General features: G+C 36.9%; 1 protein-coding gene across 1 annotated transcript in view; it reads left to right on the forward strand.

Moving 5' to 3' along the window:
* USH2A (usherin) overlaps positions 1 to 21,108 on the forward strand; it is a 795,153-nt gene that overhangs the window by 526,571 nt on the left and 247,474 nt on the right. The window contains exons 41-43 of the mRNA XM_025367257.1: positions 8,044 to 8,378; positions 9,280 to 9,402; positions 18,651 to 18,814. Coding sequence (XP_025223042.1) covers positions 8,044 to 8,378; positions 9,280 to 9,402; positions 18,651 to 18,814 — 622 coding nt within the window. The remainder of the gene's footprint in view (positions 1 to 8,043; positions 8,379 to 9,279; positions 9,403 to 18,650; positions 18,815 to 21,108) is intronic.

A 21,108-nucleotide genomic window follows, 5' to 3' on the forward strand; every position in this document is an offset into this window, starting at 1 on the left:
CTTTTTCTTCACATTTTTACCCTCTTTTGATTTTATAATATCATCCAGGAATTAAACAATATACATGGCTTGTCAGCTTGCTAGAGAAGTTTAGATTAGTGTGGCTAGAAAGCTGAATCTCATAGGCACTCACCTGAGGCCACAAGGCAGGAATCTAAATGTCTCTAAGAAGGTGTCTGAAATATATGAACATTGTACACTAGTAATATCATTCTAAAAATTCACACTTTTAATTCTCATCTTATAACTAGGAAATAAAAAGTTATCAATAAGGAGAATCAGCAGGAACATTCAACTGAGTCTAGTTTTTTTTGTTTTTTTTTTTTGAGACGGAGTCTGGCTCTGTCGCCCAGGCTGGAGTGCAGTGGCCAGATCTCAGCTCACTGCAAGCTCCGCCTCCCGGGTTTACGCCATTTTCCTGCCTCAGCCTCCTGAGTAGCTGGGACTACAGGCGCCAGCCTCGTCGCCTGGCTAGTTTTTCGTATTTTTTTTTAGTAGAAACGGGGTTTCAACGTGTTAGCCAGGAGGGTCTCGATCTCCTGACCTCGTAATCCGCCCGTCTTGGCCTCCCAAAGTGCTGGGATTACAGGCTTGAGCCACCGCTCCCGGCCTTGAGTCTAGTATTTAATGCTATATACTATTTAAATAGTATTAAGATAACATACCTGTCTGTCAGTATTATTGGCTCACATATTCAGAATGATCTTAAGACTTTACCAAAGCAGACGTTCTCGTGATATAGCTTAGCTGGTAAACAGAGGTATATGACTGCTAAACAATGACTTCTCTTTGTAAAATATGAGATTTAAAAGTCAAAATTGCAAATAGAAAATATTTTGTATGAAATAACAGAAGGATAGTCATTAATGCATTGGTTAAGATATTAATTTAACTATTTATCATAGAGGGTTGTTCCAGGTATTAGGATGGATGACAGAAATTATCAACAATACTAACAACAGTAACAATAATAATTTCAGTTCTATTGACATTTACAGAACATCAGTACATGAGTGTACGTCTTTGTAAGTGCCTCTTTTAGGCAGTGGGGTCACAGAAGAGATCAAGATAAAGTCCCTAGCCTCATGGCAATTACATTTTAGACAGAATGCAAGCAAATAACTAGGTAATATACCTGGAAGTGATAAGGACTTGGGGGAGAAGAATAAATTGAGTGTAGAGAAGTACGGAATACCAGCTGATAGGGTGGAAGATAATACAAGGAGCAGAGTTGGTATTTCACCTTAGTGTTACTCATTTTGTGCAATGTGGTTTTTTTCTCCATACAATGCCACCTGTAAGAATTACAGTCCAACAGGGAAAGCAAGAGAGACAACACATACTTAGGCCAACTAGAAAATAAATTAAATGTAACATATTAGTAAGTACTAAAAGAGGCGATATGACTTGGCATAAATATGAGCCTTGAGAAAGGTAAATTGGAGAGCACAGCAGCATAGATGAAATAATATGCTTAAAATCTTATTTAATTACAAGAAAAATAAATATATAATGTAAAGAGTTGTGTCACCTGAAAAAGTGAAAGCCGTGCACTTTTATTTAATGTTTAATCACCTAAGAAAATTTATTTCATTTCATAAGGTTGGTAAAAATGCCCTACTAAGACCTAAAACAGTTCAATGAAACTATAGACTAATTTCATGTATGAATACAGATTCAAAACTTTTAAATAAAAGATTACCAAATTGAAGTAAGCAGTATATTAAAAGAATGATATACCAGGACAAATTGATTTGATTTTAAAAATGTGAGGATGGTTCAACATCAAAAAATCTATCAACATACTTCTTACATCAATCAATTAAAGTAGAAAGCCCATTTTTTTTTAAAATCAATAGATGCAGAAAAAAGACATGCAATTCAGAAGTCATTTCTAACAAAAAGTCAAAGTAAAATCAGATTAGAACCAAGGTACTTAAATGGGATAAAGTCAATGTATAAACTGCTGCACTGAAGCCTTAAATTGAGGACTGATAAGAAATTATATGTATAAATAACTAAGTTGCATAACTATGATGCAGCAAAACAAAACAAAACAAAACAAAACTTCTTTTATGGTAATATCATGAGCCTCTAAACCCTGATGCCCCTGTCCGCTTTTTCATAGGTAATGCGGAATAAAATAGAGTAACCCTGCAGCTGTCAGCTCCTCTTATACAGTAGGGTCCTCACTTGGGTCAGGCTACTGAAGCCACCAGTCTTGGCAGGTGCGCTGCAAGGAACAGTGTCGCCCAGACCACAACCATGTGTAGCTTCCTTCCCTCTGCTATGTACACTTAGGGTCACTCATTTATGGGTTTGATAATGAACCAAAGTAAAAGGAGTTGAGTCTTAGTCATCATCCTCATTGACTTTTAAAGATGGGCCAATATTTGATGTCTACCTAAAATAAACCACAGACAAAATGTATAAATATTTCACAGAAGGAATAATAATGAAAATATATTCATTGAGTTCATGTTATGTTCTAGAAATTGCTTTCATTTAATTCTTACTGCAACTGTGTCGGATAAATGCTATTGCTGTTCCCATTTTACAGACAGGAAAACTGAGTATGAGGGATTAAGTAATCTGCATAAGATTACATAAGGAGTAAGAATTGGAATTCACACCCAGGCAATAGGGTTCTAGAGCCCATGCTCTTCTCTACTTCGTCACACTGCAACAGGTGGAAAAAAAGTGCAATCTTCCTTGATGGAAGGACTTAATTCCCTAACAAGACAATCTTTCCAAAGTCAACATATAAACTGAGCATCCTTCAAATCAGAATGCCAATGTTTTTTGTTTGTTTTATTTCAAAGTGGATAAAATTCTCTTTATAAATGCTCTTATTCATAAAGTTCTTAAAAATAGTTTGATGAAGTTAAAGACGTAAGGAAGTTGCTTACTATGCTTTTGGATGTTACTCTTTTCAAGCCTAAAGCCAATCAACTAACTTGCATGTCTAAGTTTCTGCTTAAAATGGGGAACTTTGAAGGTGCCATGATTTTTTTTTTTTTTTTTTTTTTTTTGTGAGACGGAGTCTCGCTCTGTCGCCCAGGCTGGAGTGCAGTGGCCGGATCTCAGCTCACTGCAAGCTCCGCCTCCCGGGTTCCCGCCATTCTCCTGCCTCAGCCTCCCGAGTAGCTGGGACTACAGGCGCCCACAACCGCGCCCGGCTAATTTTTTTGTATTTTTAGTAGAGACGAGGTTTCACCGTGGTCTCGATCTCCTGACCTTGTGATCCGCCCGCCTCGGCCTCCCAAAGGGCTGGGATTACAGGCGTGAGCCACCGCGCCCGGCCTGGTGCCATGATTTTTTAGAGAGACTTTTCAGGGATGTAAAACAGCTGCTAAAAGTCAATCGTTCCTTAAACACTTAACCAGCAATTTAGCTGTCCCATTTTCTGAAGACTTATAATAGAAAAACAGAAAAAAAATGGACATATAAATCATTAAGAACCACTCAAATAAAAGAAATCATCACGATAGGAAAGCCATCTCTGAAGTAAACATTTTATTTCCAGTGCAAAACTATAATTCTATTTAAAAGTTTTAACGTAATACTATTGTTTTAGAGAACACATTTCTTGCTTATTCAGGCCAATAACACGTTCTTTTGTCTGAATTTTTAGGGATGCGACAATATTTCTTAATCTTTCTTATATGCAATGAATATACAAAAGGTCAGGAAATTAAACAAACTGAAAGTTTTAATCTCATACATTTTGACCACACATATGATAATAAATGTGGTCTTAAGCATAGAAAAGAATAGAATACAATATTTAGTTAACTGGCTCCTTAAAATTCTTGGACACGGGCCGGGCATGGTGGTTCATGCCTGTAATCCCAGTATTCTTTGGGAGGCCAAGGTGGGTGGATTACCTGAGGTCAGGAGTTCGAGACCAGCCTGGCCAACATGGCAAAACTCCATCTCTACTAAAACTACAAAAATTGGCCAGGCGTGGTAGCATGCACCTGTACTCCCAGCTGCTCAGGGGGCTGAAGCAAGAGAATCATTTGAACCCAGGAGGCGGAGGTTGCAGTGGGCCAAGATCGCCCAGCTGCACTCCAGCCTGGGCGACAGAGTGAGACACTGTCTTAAAAAAAAAAAAAAAAAAAAAAAAAAAGTCTTGGACACATTGATTGATTGATTGATTGATTGAGACGGAGTTTCACTCTTGTTGCCCAGGCTGGAGTTCAATGGTGCAATCTCTGCTCAGTGCAGCTTCTGCCTCCTTGGTTCAAGCAATTCTCCTACCACAGCCTCCCTCCCGAGTAGCTGGGATTACAGGCACCTGCCACCACACCCAGGTGATTTTTGATATTTTTAGTAGAGGCACGGTCGCATCATGTTGGCCAGGTGGGTCTCTAACTCCTGGCCTCAGGTGATCCACCTGCTTCGGCCTCCCAAAGTGCTGGGATTCCAAGCATGAGCCACCACACCCAGCCAACATGTTCATTTTTAATAATGGCTCCAGGGTATTTTCAGGAGGGTGATCAAATTAGATACCATCTCTGTTGGCCTACTGACTATAATAATGATATCCTTCTCCATATTGTTATAAGAGATTGTTTTATACAGTTCTAGAAATTTTCTATAGAATTAGATTCATTTCTTCTAACTCACTGCTGTCAAAAAGATATATTTTTCTAAGTTTGTAACTTTTTAAAAAATAAAAAATAGGTTTTAGATGGAAACATTTATAGTAGAAAAATAGGGGTTTTTTTTAGATCTTGAAATGTTTATCTGCAGAGTCATTATACCAAATCTCTTAATCTCTGCTGGTAGATATCTTATTCAAGTTTTATCTTCTAAACGCTCTTTCTCAGTCTCAATACCAAGTTCCAAATCAATTCGCTGTTAGCTCAACTACTAACACAGACTACCTCCTAAGTATTAATTCTATTTTTTAATATATATACTTTAAGTTCTAGAGTACATGTGCACAACATGCAGGTTTGTTACATATGTATACATGTGCCATGTTGGTGTGCTGCAGCCATTAACTCATCATTTACATTAGGTATATCTCCTAATGTTATCCCTTCCCCCTCCCCCCACCCCACGACTGGCCCCAGTGTGTGATGTTCCCCTTCCTGTGTCTAAGTGTTCTCATTGTTCAGTTCCCACCTATGAGTGAGAACATGCGGTGTTTGGTTTTTTGTCTTTGCGATAGTTTGCTGAGAATGATGGTTTGCAGCTTCATCCATGTCCCTACAAAGGACATGAACTCATCCTTTTTTATGGCTGCATAGTATTCCATGGTGTATATGTGCCACATTTTCTTAATCCAGTCTATCATTGATGGACATTTGGGTTGGTTCCAAGTCTTTGCTATTGTGAATAGTGCCGCAGTAAACATACGGGTGCATGTATCTTTATAGCAGCATGATTTATAATCCTTTGAGTATATATCCAGTAATGGGATAGCTGGGTCAAATGGTATTTCTAGTTCTAGATCCTTGAGGAATCGTCACACTGTCTTCCACAATGGTTGAACTAGTTTACAGTCCCATCAACAGTGTAAAAGTTTTCCTATTTCTCCACATCCTCTCCAGCACCTGTTGTTTCCTGACTTTTTAATGATTGCCATTCTAACTGGTGTGAGATGGTATCTCATTGTGGTTTTGATTTGCATTTCTCTGATGGCCAGTAATGATGAGCATTTTTCATGTGTATGTTGGCTGCATAAATGTCTTCTTTTGAGAAGTGTCTGTTCACATCCTTTGCCCACTTTTTGATGGGGTTGTTTGATTTTTTCTTGTAAATTTGTTTGAGTTCTTTGTAGAGTCTGGATATTAGCCCTTTGTCAGATGGGTAGATTGTTAAAATTTTCTCCCATTCTGTAGGTTGCCTATTCACTGTGACGGTAGTTTATTTTGCTGTGCAGAAGCTCTTTAGTTTAATTAGATCCCAAAACAGAGATATAAACCAATGGAACAGAACAGAGCCATCAGAAATAATATCACACATCTACAACCATCTGATCTTTGACAAACCTGACAAAAACAAGAAATGGGGAAAGGATTCCCTATTTAATAAATGGTGCTGGGAAAACTGGCTAGCCACATATAGAAAGCTGAAACTGGATCCCTTCCTTACACCTTTAGCAAAAATTAATTCAAGATGGATTAAAGACTTAAATGTTAGACCTAAAACCATAAAAACCCTAGAAGAAAACCTAGGCAATACCATTCAGGACATAGGCATGGGCAGAACTAAGTATTAATTCTTTAAAGTGTTGTCAAGCTCTGACCTGAACTCTCGAAGTATTCTGGTCTAAGAGGCAAGAAAAGCTGTGTTCTTCAGATTAATCAGGTTGAATTTAGCTCTGATAGCTCTTATTTTTTCATTTATGTTACAAATACCAGGAAGCCCTCTGAGTCTGAGTTTGACCTTGACTCGTTTTTCAGGTCCACAGACAGCATTGCACCTCCAAAACAACTAGAGTCCTATGTCTCTTCTACAACCTTTGCTTGTTTTAGGGTGTTTTTAAAAATACTCCCCACATGCAGGCAAATCCTCTATGTTTACAAGGACCACATCTGAAACTTCTCTTCATCCCAGCCTCTCTTCTTAGAACTCTCCAAAAAGTTTTTTGTGGCACAAGTATACATATGTAACAAACCTGCACGTTATGCATATGTACCCTAGAACTTAAAGTATAATAATAATAAAAAATAAAAAAAAAAAAAGACTAACAATGATTTCATGCCCTGCAGTATAATTTGGTAGATATTGGCCCACTGTTAATTATAAATTACCAAATTAATCATCAAGCAATTGCCCAGCTAACATGCGGTGAGAGCCCATTTTGTCACCAATTATTAGTAAGAACACTCTAAAAATCTCAGGTCATAGTCCTCCTGGATGAAACCTTTTCCCCTTGATTTAAGATAGAAAATTATGGTCAGTCCTTCTCCATTTTAATTTTTATATTGCTCCTCTTTGATTTTTTTTTAGAGTTATGAATGTACATATAAATATGTCACCTTGTAGAAATCTGTCTCTTAAGGTTTCAAAATAACTGTATTTAGGGAAAAAATATAATCTAACAAACTATGACTACAATTACTAACTGAACTCCACCTCTGTGCACATGGTACTAAGTGGATGTACAATTTATCCCTGCTATGAAGAAGCTTACGGACTGGGACATGAGATATATATATCCTGGCATTTATATAAGGTGCACTAGAAGGTACCAATAAAAGAGATGAAACAGGATAACATGTAAATAAATGATTTTTGTCATGGCCTGAGCACATTTTTTAGGATCTCTTTCCCCATAAGAACATGAGTGTGTTACCACTATGCTCTTGTACAGTTCAGCGAGGAAAGAAAATAAACTTCAGACATTCTAGAATTCTATTACAAAATGCTGTTTTTTCTTCTGTTGCTCAAGTCCACGTTTTAGCTAAGCACAAACATCTTTGGGTTCCCCTTTTTAAAAGCTTTCTATACATTTTCTTATCCCTGAGAAGAGGATGTGCTGTTAATGCTTTAATTGCTTTGTTATATATTAGTAAGATTCAGGGACTTAATTTCACATCTTCAGAAAATATGAATAATGATTTCTCTTTCCCTTCCTCCAAGAAAAAGTGACTTATTTAGCAGGCACACTAACAGTGCAAAGAAATGAGTTCCGATGTTTCATTTAATTGAGTTATAAACATGAAAACTATCAAATCCTATGCAACCCTATTGAAGCATGTGGATGTGTGAATTTTCTCCATGTGTTTGCTCTGTGTCCTTCAGAACACCCACGGTGGCGGTGAATCACTGAGGTGTGTATCAGTCTGACAGTCGTAGAAAGTGGCAAGACTGAAAGCCAAACCCAGGAAACAGCATTTCATTTAGCTCCTGGAGTACTGCTAATTGATCTCAAACCCTTCATTACTGTCTAGTCCTAAAGACTCAGGAGAATGCAGGCATTTAGAAAATGACTTAACTGAAAACAAAATTCTAGGCCTTGTGAACTTCAATTGCTCTATTCCTGTATTATTACACTGATTCTAAGTTTATCTTTCATTTCAGGTCACTTGGAAACCCCCACTCATCCAGAACGGAGACCTACTTAGCTATGAGATTCGCATGCCTGACCCTCACATCACTATAACCAATGTCACTTCCGCAGTATTAAGTCAGAAAGTTACTCATCTGATTCCTTTCACTAATTATTCTGTCACCATTGTTGCTTGCTCAGGGGGTAATGGGTACCTTGGAGGGTGCACAGAGAGTTTACCTACCTATGTTACCACTCACCCCACCGTACCTCAGAATGTTGGCCCATTGTCTGTGATTCCACTAAGTGAATCATATGTTGTGATTTCTTGGCAACCACCATCCAAGCCAAATGGACCTAATTTGAGGTAAGAGAAGGTGACTATGATTTTTATTTTGCTATGGTCCTTATCTCTCCAAGAAGTGGGGAAGTGGAGGAGACTTTTATTTCTGTATGAACACAGAACTAATTTGGCATTGAATATCCACTGACTCATAACTTTCACACACTATCATACTGTACACTTCAACTTACTATGGAAACATCAAAGTCTATCAAAGTAGAAATATAATCATCATATTTGAAGAACTAAAGACCCTTGAAACCACAATCACCATTCTCTAAGGATTCGTTACATAATCTGTCACTTCATTTTCAACATATACTTTTATTATATGTTAGGCAAACCTGACGTATGTTCCATATGATACATTTGCACAAATGTACCTCAAAATTCTAAGGTGAACACAGTAATTCTTTGGCACATTATTAGCACATAGAAACTTGTGAGGAGTGTGGTCAGTGATCCAGATAAGATAAAAGAAAAGAGCTGTGAGTCAGAAATTGTTTCGCAACAACCCAAACTTCATACTTGGCCGAGAATACAAAGTTGATAATATTATCATTGTTTATAAAGTATTGATAGTCGTAGGAAACCATTAACTTGATAAGCTTTGTGTATTTCTACTTTGTGTAAAACTGGCAATAAAGATTTGGCAAATCTAACATAGAATAAATCTAAAATGCTATCATTCTGGCAGATAATAGTAAAATGTGAATGCAACTGATTGTTCAAAATATTAAATATATGGGATTTTTTCCAGAAAAAAAATTTATCTGAAACAAAACCACATAACTATAAACTTAAGATGTTGTTATTTATGCTTGCACACATATATCACAAGCACATGCCACAAAACAGCCTGAGTTTTGGTAATCTCAATATTAGTTGAGATAATCCTGATGTTCCTGCTTGTCTTTTGCTTTAGATATGAGCTTCTGAGACGTAAAATCCAGCAACCACTTGCATCAAATCCCCCAGAAGATTTAAATCGGTGGCACAATATTTATTCAGGAACTCAGTGGTTTTATGAAGATAAGGGTCTTAGCAGGTGAGATTACAAAAACTATAAAAACAAATGCTGGCATTTAGTTCTGGGCATGTTGAATAGTTCAAAGTATCTTAGTGTCTTCATTGTGTGAGCGTGTTATCAGTTATGCAATAAAACATGTTTGGTTATTATCTGTGGCATTAATCATCCAACTGTAACAGTCAGCATGTTTAATGTTTTCCATCTTAACTGCATGCTTAAAATAAGCCTTTTGAAGTTGAACTTGTAGATGTTCACGCCTTAACCTATTGCCTTTGTCACAGCTCTATCTAGACATAAAACGTAATGGAAAAATTTGGAAATATTGAACACATACAAAATGGGGAAAATTCCTGGCCATTTGTAGAATGCTTGCTATTTCTAGAAATGACTTATAAATGAATTATAATGACTTATAATTGATTATATGTTATTGATCCAGTCTGCAAGAGATATTTAGTGAGCAGGATTGGGACTTGAAAGAATTCAATCTAGAGTTCAAAGACATTAAGTTAGGGCTAGTAGGTGATGTTAGAAAAGGGTGCTACATGGGAGGGTTAGGAGATCTGGGCTCTGCTTTATCCTGTGCTAGAGAACTAGCTTTGTGATGTTAGGCCACAAAGCTTCACTTCTTAAAAATCGCTTAACTTCTCTGGGCTTCATTTTTGCTGTCCATAAAATGAGGTGATTTTATAAAAGTAAATGACTTCTAAATCAGAGAAGCAATGTGATTAAATTTCCGAAAACATGAATGTTATTTTATGAAAACTCCTCGATCATATGTTTCAGTAACTTTTCTATCTGCATCATTATTTTTCTAGACCCACCACTGGGTAGCTGTAGTCTGAACCCTGTTTACCACTCTAGCCTTGTCTCCCATCCCTTCCTTACCAAGGCCTCTACATTCCAGCCACATTTGCATTGCATTCAGTACCTCCAACATACGACACTTGCTCCTTCAGCTTTTCCCCATAGTTGGCTTTTTCTGTTGCCTGACTAGATCATTTGCCATGTCTTTGCCTAGAGGTTTCTTCCTCTAGGAGGCCTTTCCTGCCAACCCTCTTGCTGGTCTGATTCAGCTCCTCTGTAATATTTCCACAGGACATCCCCTAACATATCACTATTGCCATTGTAGTGTACTGGCCTGACTGCTTGTCTGAACACCACGTTATATTATCAGATCTACCATAAGGCAGGGGTGCAGTCCTCGTGACTCTGTCTTCAGTTCCTAGCATGGTGTCTGGCACATAGAAGCACATAGTGCCCTGCACCTGAATGCTTCAAGGCAAAACAGTTTAGCTCAATCAAGAATTACTTTACTTCTCTGCACCTTAGGAATGTTAGCTGTAGTGTTGTGTCTCTGGGGAATGGCAAAACTAAGGAAAAGCCTCCTGTCCTCTTAAAAAGTTGTCATGGGAAAACATCCTAGTTCTTTTAAGATTCTCAGAGAGAGGCATAGCATAAATCTGGTCAAGCCACAGAATGAACTATATGAAACTGTCGCTTTTATAGGCGAAGATTGGTCAATTACTAGCAGGTCCATGTTGCTCATCCTAAATTACCATGGTCAGTATACTATTCTCAACTACTTTTGATTCATTATTTACTTGATTTGGCATCCCTATATGATTTTCACTTCAGTAGAAGAAATTCATTTATTTTGCCTATTTGTGCTTACTATGTGCTGAGGCACTGTGATAAGGAATGAAAGATAAATACATTTTAGCCCTTGCCCTCAAACAACTGACAATCTAGTGGAAGCACCCTTTCCGCTGCCCTCCATAGAGAGCGTGATGTATGTTAATTGCTGTCAGAGTTATCTACAGAGTCACCAATTCTACCTAAAGAAGTCATTTCAAATAGTAGCTTCCTGTGATCTGTGAACTCTAAGTGCTTAAATGTAACTATTTCCAAAAATAAATAGAACCTGACTATTTAACATTACTGAATCTGAGTTTTAGCAATGAGATACTCAGCCAAAATGAAGAGAAAGTCTCCAAAAGTTAATTTTGTTTCTTTACGCAAGAAATGAAAACTTATTAAATAATTAGGACCAAGGCCATGAAGTGAGTTATGAATTTTTAGTGATTCCTCTAAGGATTCTTAATGCGAGGTTAAAATCTAAGATTTCAGGAAAAAATAAGGTGAATTTCCACAACTTAAATTGAAACATGAATGGACATAAACATACCCATGACAGCTGCTTCTGGAAGGGAAATGTGCTGATAAAAAAACTGTGTTGAAGAGATATTTTGACTAGATTCATAATGCCAAATGTCATTTTTTTTCTGGTAGTACTTGCAAAGATTGTTTTTATTTATTCGAATAACAGCTACAACTTACATACAGCTTGTAGAAAAAAGAAAAGCATTTCTTCTTAACATTCAGAGTAAGTGGTGTGAGTCTTTATGAGAATCTCTTTTTCTAGCCCTCTACCCTTTATAAGTCCATGAAAAGTTAGGAATGCCTTTAGCCCAAGGGGGAGTGTCTTGCAAATATGAGAGAAAACCAAAACTTGGTCCCCTGGTGGGGGTGATATTTTTCTGTTTAAAGGAAGTGATCTTGTTTGATCAGATGGTGCCACTGGCCACCTTGGCAACATTTGGGGCCCCTTGTTCCTGCTGGTCTGCTAGTGGTTGCTCAAATTGCAGACGGGGACGAAGCTGAGTATTCGTCACGTGTTGGTTCACATCTGTGTCACAGTTTCTTCATGGCTCTTCCTTTGCCTACATTTGTTTTGCTGATTTATTTGTTTGGGCAGGTATGTTTTCTTGGGTTTTTCATTGAATTCTAATATCTTTGGGAGGATTATGTAATTTCCTGTTCTTCCCCAGATTCCACCATCCCGATTTCCTTGTTAACATCTGCATAAATAAAAGGAGCACTGAAGTGTTTCTTATCATCTTGACTTGAATATCACCATAGTTACATTTGGAATCAGCTTTTAAATGGCACTTCTCCTGATATAAAAAGTAAAATTAAGATTCACTAGACATCTTTTTATGAATATATTTGTGACAGTAAATATAAGTTGAAGCCAATTTCCTAGTTCAAGTGGTCTATTTTGGCTAAGTATGTGTTTATAATGTACAGAAAAGCACCAATTTAATTTAAAGCATCATATTTGGAAATTCAGATCATTCTAGTAGTTATTTTTTCTTTTATATCTACATGTACAAAACAGTCTCAAGCCAATTATCCAGATAATTTAATTCTAACAAAAATACTTTTTGCTCTTATGGTTATCTTACATAAGGAGTAAATTTGTCTAAATTGCACAGCTAGTTGCCTCATTATTGAATTTTGCTCTGCCTGTGTAGACACGAACTCCGTATAACTACAGGTTTATACTGCTTGTCAGTTTTTAACTTTTCTTCCTTAATAATTCCTTGCAAAGTGACCAAGTTATGGTTGTTGGGGGAACTATAACTTTGGGTTTCCTGACATTTTCATCACTTGGAAAATCTGGTGAACGTGCTGTTATCACCTGGAGCTGCTGATGTGAGTCAGGCAGAGTTTAACAAGAGGGCGGCGACCTCCTTCATTTTAAGCATCAATCTACCCTTACAATTTTCAGCACCTAACAACACTGCCTTCTCCTGAGTGATCAGATAAAGCTGCTAAGAATACAATGAGCATACTCTCCTTTTCGTTGTGGATTTAAAGAAGAACAAGTTATAAGAAAGAATAGGGTTATTTCACTATTGTAGAGAAAATATTGACTTGCAGGTTGTAATTTAGATTTATAAATTAGTTTTCATTAAGTTTATGAAGGAAGGCATGTTCTAATTGCTATTCCTTTCAATTATTTATAAATTTCTCAGAGTATTTTTTTTTTACAATGACTATTTGGATGGAGACCTCTATGTGATTCCTCAAGAATCCACTAATTGTATTACATTTAAATTAAAACATTAAAAATTAACACATTTTCGTTTTATTTTTCAAAGAAGGGTAAGACTTGTTTAAGATGTAAATGCTTAAGCTAAACATATCATAAATTCTAAGTTTAAATCTTATCGACATATATTTTCATATATATTTTTAAACCTACTAAAATAAAGATATTTCGAGTCCTAAAAGAGGATGCCATTTCTGTGGGGATAATTTTCAAAAGAATATAACTTTTGTTTCTCTCTTTTGTAATAAGATTAAATGTGTATAGATGGCATCTTTATCTTTGCTAGTATGAAAGACTGGATCAGTTCCATGACACGTGTTTCTATAATATACATAATTTCGGGTTGTAGCTATTAAGTAAAGAAGTTAACTTTGTACATAGAAAGGGCAAGTGAAAGGAAGGCTTCTCCTATGACTACCAAGATGAGGTAGATGCTATTAGTTTCTTCCTTAATAGGTAAATGTGAATAAAAATTGGGTCTAGGAATGAAAGCCAACTTCTGTCAATGCTGATATGCCATCTCATAGCCATGTACTCAATTCAAAATGAGTAAATATGTATTTCACTTTCAAATTAAATTGGTCACAGTGTTTTTTCCCATTGGATTTTTTTTCAATGCTTTACATTCTCCTCATGATGTCCTTTTCTGTGTTATCACATTAAGTGTTACCTCATTGTATTAGCCCATTTTGCATTGCTATAAAAGAATACCTGAGACTGGATAATTTATAAAGAAAAATTTACTTGGCTCACGGTTCTGCAGGCTGTACAAGAAGCCTGGTGCCAGTGTCTTCCTCCGGTGAAGGCTTCAGGGAGCTTTTACCCATGGTGGAAGGTGAAGAGGGAGCAGGTATGTCACATGGCAAGAGAGGGAGCAAGAGGGCGATGAGAGGAGTGCCATGCTCTTAAACAACCAGCTCTCCCCTGAGCTAACAGTGTGAGCGCTCACTCATTACCGCAGCGATGGCAGCAAGCCATTCATAAGTGATTCACCCCCATGACCCAAACACATCTCACTAGGGCGCACATCCAACATTGGTGATCACATTTCAACATAAGATTTGGAGGGGACAAATATCCAAACTATATCACTCATGAAAACTGAGCTGCTAAATCCAGAAGGATGTGTTTTGTCACAGGAGGTTTTTTCCCCTAGTGTTTTCTTAGAATTAAAAAGAAAAACTACTTTCATTGTCTGTGTTTCTTTCTCATGTTGATGACAAAGTAGAACAAAGATGGAAATGATTGCAAAATTGTCTGAGGTCTGATAATTCTGGTAGTGTAGGTATCGATAGCTACAGAAACATAACAGCTTCAACTTTCACTCACAATCTAAAATGTCTCACTTTATAGAAATATTCAAGCATGATAAACATTACTCTTCAATTTTTGAAGCAAAGATCTTCAATACTATTTTTAGAATCAACAAAAAGATGTTTTAAAGTGTCTACCATCAACTGAAAATTTTAATAGCTATAGACTTAAGCAATGGAAACAGTATTGCATTTTTCTTTGTTTGCTATTCCCACAAAAGATTTGAAGACGTAAGGAACAGTACGCTTTATGAGGTTTCTCAAATTCACACTTGTGTGATGGTGTACTCAAGCATACTTTGGGTTGTGGCAGAGATGAGGAAGAGTTAGTGAAAGAAGTAACTAAATAGCTTGCATTTTCAGAAGCATGATTTATATTGGTGACAATATTGACACATGAATTCTGTTAGGACATCAATAAAGCTGACACATTTTTAATTCTGATGAAAATAACCCCAGGCATTCTGCAGCTGCCCTGAATAATTTTATTGGTTTCCCCAAACATATCAGACCCTTCCAAGGTACAAGTCTTCACATATTTTGCCCTGGACAGATACCACTTCTTATCAGATACCACTTCAGTGGACAAAATACCACTTCTTATCAAAACCTGCCCCAAATGTTACCTCCTCCGTGAAGACTTCCCAGATGGATATGGTTAAATTAGATGCTTCATCTGATGCGTGTTCAAAGAAAAAAGAATAAGTGAATAAATACTTTAGATGTTCTCATTTANAAAAAAAAAAAAAAAAAAAAAAAAAAAATAGCTGGGCGTGATGGGGGGGCGCCTGTAGCCCCAGCTACTCGGGAGGCTGAGGCAGGAGAATGGTGTGAACCCGGGAGGCGGAGCTTGCAGTGAGCTGAGATCCGGCCACTGCACTCCAGCCTGGGGGACAGAGCGAGACTCTGTCTCAAAAAAAAAAAAAAAAAAAAACTTGTTTCCTTAAAATTTAACTTAACAATGGAAGTTAAAGAAAGTACAAAAGACCAATTTTTGTATGGCATCAAGTGAAATATCTACTCATTTCCCAATTAATTTTTTTAAAAAAGTGGAAATAGTGGAATATTGGAAATGAAGAAACCCTATGTCCAGCTAACCCTGTTAACTAGTTGTGAAAACGTATGCAAATCCACTTGCTTTCTCAGGGTCTCAGGTTTTTTTGTTTAATCTGTGAGATGTAGCAGACACTTTGTTATTTGAAGCAGATAAACTCTAAAGCCATCTCTTACTGTAAAATTTTAGAACCTCCTTCAAAACAGGCATCGCAATTTTATGTATCTATGTGACCTGAGTTTTGTAGATGTAAATTGTATATTTTGCCATACCTAAATTACGGTGAAATCTCTTAAAGTATTGTAAGAACTAACGCCCTATAGAATTTATTTACAATCAACCCTTTTAGTGCCACTTGATATTGTTAATTCCACATGTAGAAAAGAACCAGAGACATGGTATCACTTTAAATCCATAAAGATTTTTAATTGTATAATAACATAGACATGTGGAAGAAAAATTTACATATTATAGGAAAGGAGACTAGGTATCCTATCCAGACTCTAGCTACGTTTCTTTTAAGTCATTTTATGAAGTAAAATATAATTATAAGTATTTTACACAGGGAGAGAGCTAATGAAGCCAAGGTCACTGGTTCAATTCCCTTGTGAGCCATTAGCTTCATTTCATTCCATTGTCATAGGCTTGCTACCCTCTTAACCCCAACTCACCATCCTTCATATTCATACTATTGGTTGCAAAGGAAATTTGGCCAGACTGTTTGAATGTGCAAGAAAAAATCTATTCCCTCTGCTAGAAAAATAATACAAAGGTCAAGCCCTAGTGATATGACATCATCCAAGTATGGACAGAACAGATTATCATTATAATTGTTATTATTACTATTATTATTATCATCACTATTATGTTGGCAGTTTAGCATCATGGTTAAAAGAGCAAGCTCTGAAATCAGACTGCCTATATTTGAATCTTAGTCCTCTTACTTATTATCTCAATGACTTGGACGAGTTATTTATCTCTTCGAGCCTTGTTTTTCTTATTTTCAAAATAGGTATTATAAATGGCACCTTATAGAGTTTTGTGAGGAATGAATGGGTTAATATCTATAGAAAATGCCTGACAGCTATTAAGTAATTATTATTATTTTTTAGTTGTCTGGATCATGTGGACTATTTAGCACTTGCTAAAAAGCATATGTATTCATTTTCCAGGGCTGCAGTAACAAAATACCACATCCTGGGTGACTTTAAACAACAGAAATGTATTCTCTCACAGGTCTGGATATAAGAAGTTGCAAACCAGTTTGTCCTCTGGGCCAGACTCCCTTCCAGAACTCTATAGAAGAACATTTTCTTGCCTCTTCTAACTTCTGGTAGCCCTAGGAAATCCTTGACTTGCGACAGCATAACTCCAATTTCTGTTTCTGTTTTTACATGGCCGTGACCTCCCTGTGTGTATCCATGTGTCTATACAATTTCCCTCTCTTTTTTCTTCCACAGACATCATCTTTGAATTTATGGTCCTCCCTAATCCAGTGTGACCTCATCTTAACTTGATTACATCTGCAAAAACCCTAGCTCCCGATAAGGTCACGTTCACAGGGACCAGGGGTTTGGACTTGAAAATATCTTTTTGTAGTATACAGTTCAACCCACCGCAGCAGACAAAGCAGAAATAAAAGAGGTAATAAACACCTGAGAAGAGATGGTAAAGCATCAGGTGTAGAAAATCTGATGCAAGCACTTACTTGGGAGAAATAGATAAATAGCCTCAAAAAGTCACTAAGTTTTACCTGTAATTACAATAAAGCAACACCCTTCAATGTGGCTCAGGCAGAAACCTGCAAACATATCTTTGGGCTATGAGTAAGAAACAGGATGAGTCAAGCAGATTTCTTCTACCTAGGTGGGAGCGAAATGCTCTGAGGATCCTGATACAATTTCGGTCAAACTATTTAGCACAATCCTGCAAATGGCACCTACCCACCCACACCCCACCACCTTTGCATCGTCACAGCAAAGATTGTGACATACTGAGACAAATACTATGGGCCTTGCATTAGAGATGAGGTATCCTTGATCATCTAATAAACCCAAATTAGGTAATGATCTGAGGCCAGTGTTTGCTCATCCAGGACAAGATGCCTCTGGGATGGTCGTGTGTTGCACTACATATTTAAGCAAGTATCTCAATCTAAGCTATTGTCCACTCATAGCCCAACTGTGTCTGTTTATAGCATTTTCTTAAACAGGCAGTTCTGCACCAAACAAAGGAAGCCTGATGGTCTTCTGCCCAAAACTGGTTTAAAAAAAAATGGTGGCTTTACTCTATCATCAATTTAATAAATTACTTGGAAAGTCTTCCTCATATCACATCATCATGTCAGTTTTTGCCTTCTGCAAAGTAAGATTCAGTTTCCACTGTATTGACTCAAGTAAATATGTTCACACTATGGCAAAATACAGCTCACTGTAGCAGAACTCTCAGCGGGAGAATGTTGTACACTTTGGTCACAGTTACAATTTAATTTAGGGGTTTATCTGTCTGCAATGAGATTATGGGAAGGAAGCATAGGTATAGGAAGAAAATGGTGATGAGGGATTCTGATATTTGAAAATGGATGAGTTTCCAAAAAGAAGAGCATAAAACTCTCTGGATCAAATTCAGATAGAAAGCTGGCAGGTTGCCTGATTTGTAATTGCATCTTGAATTGAGCTGTAATCCTCACCACTTCTGAAAACAATAAGAAAAAGAAAATGATAAACCACATTTGTTTTCAATAGCAATATTTATTGAGCATTCCTAATAAACTATTTCCCTGATGCTTTGGTTAAGACTGGCAAGTCACAAAGTTAATGATATGTGTTGTGTAAGAAGGGAAAATAAAATAATGTATTTTCTAGGGAGGAAAAGAAAACAGTATTTTGTGGAGGGATGGAAGGAAATCCTGTATTTTGTAAAGAAAAAGGAAATTATTTGTTTGAATTTTTGTTAAGTAGAAATTCATATACTTTTTTTTTTTAACAAAACAACATTTTAGGTTTACAACCTATGAATATATGCTCTTCGTACACAACAGTGTGGGTTTTACACCGAGCCAAGAAGTGACTGTGACGACGCTAGCTGGTCTTCCGGAGAGAGGAGCCAGTCTCACTGCGAGTGTCCTTAACCACACAGCCATCGACGTGAGGTGGGCTAAACCAAGTAAGTAAGCTTCTCATACCTATGTGAACACTTTGCGGGTTTTTAAAAGCGTATTCTTTTTTTACTATGACCCTCCCCCATGTACACATCATTTTGATAGTGAAGTGTTACCGCTAAATTTTTACCAATCACAGATTGACAGGGCTAAGTCATTGAAAACTTTAGAAGGGCCATTTTTATTAGTACCCAAATAAATTAAAAATGGACACATTAAAACTAAAATCCTGAGGCCCCTTTGCCATTCTTGAGAGGCAAACTCTCTCCTACTTTGACATTCTTCTTGGACCTCCTACTCTCCCTCTGTCGTTTCCTTTGCATGAACTATGTAATTTCTATCCTACCAGTCAGTCGTGATAGACATGTCCATGTGTTAATTAGATACAGTGTGCTATTGTTCACCTTCCTTCAGAGAGCGCTGCCCTAAAATCTTGTAACTTACCGCTCATTAGCAAGAACCATTTAATTGGATTGCAATAATGGAACAGATTCTTCCCAGTGGATCATCTTCAGACTGGCTATGGACAGAATTCCAGCTTGATCCAGTAAAAGAAAGCCTAGGCATCACCACTGGATCCACTTAAATAATGCAGGGTCGACCCTGGACCTGCTGGGAACACTTTTTTAACAGGCATTTGGAGGAGTTCACAGAGTGATCTAATCTGTTCCTGCAACTTTAGAAACCACAATAACTGAAATTTTACAGTTACTTGGTCAGTAGGGTCATATTAACATGTTAATTTGTTGTGATCTGTTAATTTGTGATGATACCTTATGACAGTCAGAAAAAAAAAAACCCTGAATCTACCATGAGAATATGTATTATATCATTCTTACAGGTATAACTTGAGATCTGGCAAGCAGTTTAATCAAAACTTATTAGAATAATACCAAATATTGAGAAATATCTGATCAGGAAAGACCCAGTTAACACATTGTATTTATGAAAGAACGCTCTGCTCACTGGGGCAATCATCTATTGGTGATATAAAAGGACAAAAAGTCACTACTATTTGGGTAATATAACCAAATGATTTCGATTCAGCCTTGAGTTTGGTTACAGCTTAAGAAGAGAGATGCTCCATTTAGGATACCTGAGTGATATCAATTGTGAATTAAAGCCAGAATGGAGGATATCAATTGTAGATTAAATTAGTAGGTTACGTTTATCTGTGTTTCCACAAAATAATCCATTTTCACATAAACAAAAAAACTATCATTCTCGGGTTTTTATAAGGCTGCAGATATCTAATGATCTGTGACACTTGCATTGGGATCTCTTAAACCATTTTTAATGGAATAATATAAGTTAATTGATGCTTACGGTTACTCTCTGAAACACATCTGGGAAAAATACAAAGTTTTTTATTTGGGGATGTGTTTTAAGGTATATTTCCATTCATCTCCCTCTTCTCTCTACTCCACCTCACTAACTGATTCGTCTTAAAAGCCTACTCATGAAGGTAGGCTCTCCCCCCTCATCTGACATTTGAATACTTCTGTTAAGATCCGGCTGGTGAATTTCCACCAATATAGGTCTTTATGTTATAATTGCATTCCTGAAGTAAGCGTGCTTATAAAAACTGACAAACCTAATAGATCTGAAGCAGCTCACTGAAGTTTCATTACCTTGGTAATCTGAACCTCTGACCTTCGGGATGTAGGTAATGCAATCTGCTGTTATTTCCATTCATACCTTGGAAATTTTTCAGATAACTATTTGTGAGCACAAAGGTTAACTCTCAGAAGAGGGTCAGTCTTGTGAAAGCTTGTTGCATTATCATTTTCTTCTTTTGTGCAACTTGCTATCTTAAGTAAATTAACTAGTCAATCCTCTGTGAAAGGTCGCCTATTTTTTGCAATTTTAATTTTAAATTGTTGTCTTGATTGGATAGGAAAAACATGGCATACAGTCTACTACACTCAAAGGCAACAAACTATAGATTGAAAATATTTTGCAGTGGAAAATCATGTTTTAAATTTATAAATATTTGCTTATTAAAAATTACCTTCCAAAAAATACATATATATTTTTAAAAGCATGGTCTTTCTCTATCATGACCCTCCCCATGTACATATCATTTTGGTAACAAAATGTTTTCGGTAAATTTTTATCAATCACAGATTGACATGCATAAGTTATTAAAAACTTTTGAAGGGCCTGTTTTAAACATTAGTATCACATCCATGATATGTGAGATAAAAGCATCCTTGTGTTACTTGAGTTCATTTTTGGAAGGCAGATGTCGCGAATTGGCAACACAGAGGCCAGATTTCCTTCCTCCTCCAGCTTCCAG

This window comes from Theropithecus gelada, chromosome 1 (assembly GCF_003255815.1).
Source record: "Theropithecus gelada isolate Dixy chromosome 1, Tgel_1.0, whole genome shotgun sequence".
Taxonomy (NCBI): Eukaryota; Metazoa; Chordata; class Mammalia; order Primates; family Cercopithecidae; genus Theropithecus; species Theropithecus gelada.